Source organism: Lipotes vexillifer, unplaced genomic scaffold (assembly GCF_000442215.2).
Source record: "Lipotes vexillifer unplaced genomic scaffold, Lipotes_vexillifer_v1.1 scaffold1201, whole genome shotgun sequence".
Taxonomy (NCBI): Eukaryota; Metazoa; Chordata; class Mammalia; order Artiodactyla; family Lipotidae; genus Lipotes; species Lipotes vexillifer.
The window spans coordinates 301,056-306,460 of NW_006783542.1; the positions used below are offsets into that span (position 1 = coordinate 301,056).

The following is a 5,405-nucleotide window of genomic DNA, read 5'->3' on the forward strand; positions in this document are numbered from 1 at the left end:
TCAAAGTGTCAATCATATCCCTAGTCATCACTTAAAGAATGAATGTCTGCCAACGTTATCATCTAAAATATATTTACAGAGGTCAGAAGAGCCACGTCTGTCCTCCTCTATGCAAAGAGGTGATGACATCAAGGGGGTATGTCACAAGCCTAAGTTTAGTTAGTGGATTTAAGCTGGTTTGGAGTTTTATCCACTAAGTATGATCTTCTGACCCCTCAGTTTTACAACTTTCCACTCTCTGAGCTGCACTGCACCTCTCCATTTCTGAGTTAATCATTTGTTTGCCATTATCTGCTGAGAGTTCTTATCTCTTTTGCTGTCACTTTATAACAGGGTCCTCTTATCAACCTGCATAGAGTCATGTGATTAGTCCAAGCCTATCGAAAGTTTCCATTCCTCTGATTAGAAACCATCATGAAACTGGATACATTGTTTACAGCAGGTCACTAATGCTGGAAAAAGTACAGAGTCCAGGGAAATACTTGCTTGTAACTTTCTGGATTCTTGGATTTTTTTTGTTTTTTGCTTTTTCTTAACTTTCACTAAGGGTTACTGTAGTCTGATGTGTCCTCCCCAAGGCTACAAAATTTGACAAGCTGCACTTTTTCTTATGCTCAATGATTTCTGCTTTAAGCCAAAGGACTGCCTATAATTTCATTAACAATGTCTTCTAATTCGGATACTGGGGATTTACAAGAATCTCTAAAGCACGGACTTACACCTATTGGTAAGTAGGAGTTGCTCTTTTTATCATCTATTTATCATCCTGCTACTACACTAATACATGTAATTTAATCTCATTGATGTATTTACTATTATAAGTCACTGCTTTTCCAATTGTGTTTATTAAAAGCACATAAGTCCACATATATATCACACTTATATCTTTCTTGAAGTTCAAAAAAGGCAAACGAATATTTCAAATATTCATTATATCTTGTTTTTGCATGTCATCCTATTAGCCTAAAACAGCCAGAAAACAAAATGTACAATATCTCACCTTCATCCCTAATATTTTCTGACCACTTAAAATGAGAAATAATAAACTAAAATTTGAACAACTTGAAACAAGTTAGCCATATGGAGTCACCATTGATCAAACTTCAGCAAGTGCTTTCGCGTATCTGTGGAGTTTCAAACCACATCACAGTATGTCTCATTCATTGCAGATATCATAGAAAACTTTTGTATTTGAGCCAAAAACAAAAACAAAATACCATCATTAGTTAAGGATCAGAAGTTAAGGGTGACTGTTTTTCAAAATAATGAGCATGTCTTCTTTTCATAAACAGAATAAGTAAACAAAGTTTATTTTCATTTTTAAAAAATAATGGCGAGTCACAAACGTTAACGTTACAGCAAGAATACCTTTAATTAATCCTGAAAGTAAAGGACTAAAGGAAAGTAATTCCCAGTGGTCTGTAATTATTAGTCTGTTGGAAATCTTGCCTTTCTTCCTTCCCACTAGTTTTTGAAGGACCTAAGCCCTTTCCTGTAGCCCTTTCTTAGACTTTCGAACCGGAATTTCCCTGTAATTCGCAGAGGCCTGTCATCGGCGCTGAGTTCCAGCGCCGCTGGAGCAACAAGGAAAATCAAGGCTCCGGCTTTTCCTCTCTCTCCCTTGATAACCAGCTGACTCTACCGAACGCAGTGATTGCTTTTTTTATGGGCCAACTACACCCTAAAGTATATCAGTTGAGGAAATGGTTACCAAAAAAAATGTTCTGTACTTACGAAAAAGAAAACACCGGGAAGGCAGGCAGAGTGCAACAGAGAATCAATTGCTCTGCTGATAAAAAGAAAATACGGGCACAGAAGGAGCTGGAAGAGAACACAGAGCGATTTCAAATCTTTGCCCGGGGCGCAGCCGCCTGGGCGTATGGGCGAAGGGTCCCTACAGGCAGCGGCCGCGCTGGGCCACCGCGCTGCTGGCGTGGGCGGCGCGAGGCGAGGGCGCGCTCGGGCCGGGGATGCGGGGGCGCGCGTCGAGGGCGCGCTCGGGCCGGGGATGCGGGGGCGCGCGTCGAGGGCGCGCTCGGAGACTCACCCGCCCGCGGATGCGAATTCAGGGCGAGGGCATTCCCGAGACCACACACGAGGACCCCCACGGCGCGGCGCAGACCCGGGGTGAAGGAATGCGGGGGAGATGGTGGAGAAGCCGCTTTCGCGTTGCCTCGGCTACCGCGGATGAAGCGCATTTTTCACCCTACGCGGCGGGTCCGTCCCGGGCGTGAAGCGGGACCACCTGCAAGTCTGGGGTCCGCCGGGTCCGGAGCGCAGGCAGCCGGCTGGGCGTCCGTCTAGCCCCGCAGGGATCGCTAGAGGCTGAGCCTCAAGAAGGCCCCGAAGGAGAAGCCCAGGGCCTCCGCGAGCCCGCCCCCGACACCCGAAACCTGTGCGGGCACTTCCGGGCGCCAGATCCTGGGGTGACAAAATAACAGTGAATTTTCCGGTTAAAAAAACCCCTCTTTCCGGATCTCATTCTCAGCCACCGCCCCCTCCCGGCCCAGGCACACTCTCTCCCCCGTCCCCGGGTATTGCAGCCCCACGGTTGGTTGTGAGGTGTCCCTAGTTGGAACGTCTTGGTTACACGGAGGCGGCTGCTGGCACTGAGGGTCGGTCTGTTCCACAGCGTAGCCTCCCGGGGGTGCTGGGGGCCATTCCCGGGGTTCTTGGCTAGACCGTCACCCGGAGGGACAGTGGAGCCATCAGGTCCTCCAGTGGGTCCTTGAAGGCCAGTTGCCTCTTGGATGGGGGTCTGACCAACCCGGGCAGGCCCAGTGAGGAGAACCCACGGGTGCAGCTCAGAGGGTCTGAGGTCCCGGTGGCTTTGATGGCAAGTTGCACGTTGGGATGGAGTGGGGAGAGGTTCCCAAAACTAAGCCCAGTGTATGCACAGCTCAGTCAGGGTTTGAATTCTACATCAGGTCATTTGTGTTTTTCTGGGAAATGTGCCTCTGTTTATCTAAAAAGCTGTCTCTATGGGTCCTAGAGACATGGCATGACATTTTTCTTTTACGCACACTGGCGGTTCCATGAAAATTGCATATAGACGTCCGTTCTCATACAGAAAAGTGAAAATAAGATGCCGTTGTTCCTTCTGCCTACCTGCAAGATAATCTGTGCGGTGTAAGAGCAGCAGACTTGAGCTACAACCTGATCGGTCTCCTAAAGTTAACTAGCTCTGGGATGCTGTCCAGATTCTTGGTTTCTGGCTTAGGCTTTTTTCTTTCTCACAAATGGGGTGATTTTACTGAATGATACGCAGTACTACTTAGAGAGAGAGAATAAAGTACCTGTCTATGTCAGCAAAAGAGCCAAACCTGTGCGGTAGGAAACATGTCATGTAACGAGTATTTATTGACCCTCTTGCAATGTGCTCAACGTTATGTTTGATTTGTATTAAATTTATGTAATTCTTCGAATTAAGTGCAATTTTTAAGAATATTATACAGTCCATATGATGTTGCATCCTGACCACAGGAGGTTCTGTCTGTGTGGTTAGGGGTACGTAATACACAGTGCAAATGCTGTCTTGAGACTGTGATATAAACGTTGCTATCTGGTCCCCTTAGCACTCTCGGAGTCTGATTTGATTCCAGTGATAACCTCCAGCAAGCTCTGTGCCCTTAAGATCTCTGGAAGTCAACGTCACACAGTGGAAAGTGAGAAAGCCTGTTATGTCACCATATCCTCTAGCCAGCTTTATTTGCAGTGCTGTTTAGAACACCAGTTACCCAAGCCCATGGTCTGATTCTTGCTGCTGGGCTTAGGCAGCCAGTTCCCTCCAGGAAGCTGAGCCTCGGAGCCTTGTCTCCTTCCCAGCTCCTGCCCACTTCCGAAACAATGCATCTCAGATTCTCTTTGCTGGCCTGGATCCTCAATTGTGATGGGACTTAAAGAATGTCTTTAATGCCTCTTTTAATAAACCAAGAGAGGTGTATGGATGAAGCCAGAACAGAGGCTTGGGAATGCTTTTTTTCTTTACTTGACCCCTCCACACAGACACAATGTCTAGGGTTATCTTGGATTCAGCCTTGGACTTGAGCTGAGCTAGAGAGGGAGGGGCTCTGGGACAGTGTCCCGCCAGTTTTCCAACCTCCCCAAACACCTCCAGGGATGCCCTATGCAGGGCAAGAGTCAGATGTCTTACTCCCCAAGTCCAGAACCTACCTCAGGATAAAGCTACTTATTTGAGGGTATGTCTTCAGTTCTTCACCTTTGCTGGAAGAAATTCTCTGAGAAACCCGCTTGGCTTCAAGGAACTTCAGGAGTTTGGGGGCCATTGTGTCTGGGAAGGGCCTCGGGAAGAGCTGAAATATGACGGGTGTGTGAGAGATTGAGCCTGGGGAAACATGTGGACTGAAATTGACCAGACCGATCAATAAAGGCTGCCTGTGTGTTTTTGTGTGACTGACAAGTAAGAAAAGATATATTTTACTTTTAAACCTCAAATAAGCTGAATGTCTGCGGGTAATGTGATTGAGTCCTGAGGACTGTGTCAAACACGGCAAGATGGTGGCGTTGGCAAGAACCTCCCACTGGAAGGATCCATTTTTAATGGTCCTTAGAATGGCAAGCGATTCCCTTCCTAGTTGTTTTCCTTACAGAGGATGGTTTGGGGGAAATTAGGGAGAAAGAGAAAAAGATTAAAAAACTGATATTAATAACAGTGCGGTGGGCTGCTCTTCTGGCACGATCACCTGTGTATAAAGTTTATTTTGTTTAAAAAAAGTTTTCTTTGTTAGCCTTACTTTACTGATGAAGAAAAAAAAAATGGACTCAGAAAGGTCAAGTGATTTACCCAAGGTCACTCAGTTTGTCAGAGAGTGGGCTGTAAATGGAAATCATGGATGTGACTCTGAAATCCATGCTTTTTCCTCAAGGTAGTATCTTTTTGCTCTTGTTGATATAAAGAAATTATGATTACAAACAATGTTTGTCTACTTAGACTTTCTTCCGAAAAGCATTTTGGGCTTAAGTAAGACATTTGTCAATCGCTCTTTATCTCCCTCTTCATGAAATCCGCAGTGGAAACCCCGAAGGATTTGGAAGGGTGGGCTGGGGCGTGGCGTATGGGTGGGGTGGAGCCATCTGGAGCCCTGAGAGCTGAGCAGAGATGCGGGGCCGGGGGGTGGGGGCAGGGAGGCACTTCTGGTCTCTGACTCTGGAATTTCCTGAAAGGATCTCTGGAGTTTGACGTTGAGCTTGCAGTTCTGTGGCTTACGGTAGCAACTCGCGAGGCTCCTGAGTGGATGAAAAGGAAATTGAGAGGAAATTCACAGCATCCACTTGTTATAGAGTCAGTGATGTGAGGACGGCAGGGAAATCACTCAAAATGAGTGAGTTTAGAGAGGACTTTTTATTCCTAAGAAACGAGCAAAGGTCTCCCGGGGGGAGGGCAT

General features: G+C 46.6%; 1 protein-coding gene across 1 annotated transcript in view; it reads left to right on the forward strand.

Moving 5' to 3' along the window:
- The first annotated feature begins 416 nt into the window (after positions 1–416).
- Positions 417–5,405, forward strand: part of NR5A2 (nuclear receptor subfamily 5 group A member 2) — a 129,373-nt gene continuing 124,384 nt past the window's right edge. The window contains 1 exon segment of the mRNA XM_007456130.1: positions 417–727. Within this exon segment, the coding sequence (XP_007456192.1) occupies positions 664–727 (64 nt within the window). The 5' untranslated portion in view covers positions 417–663.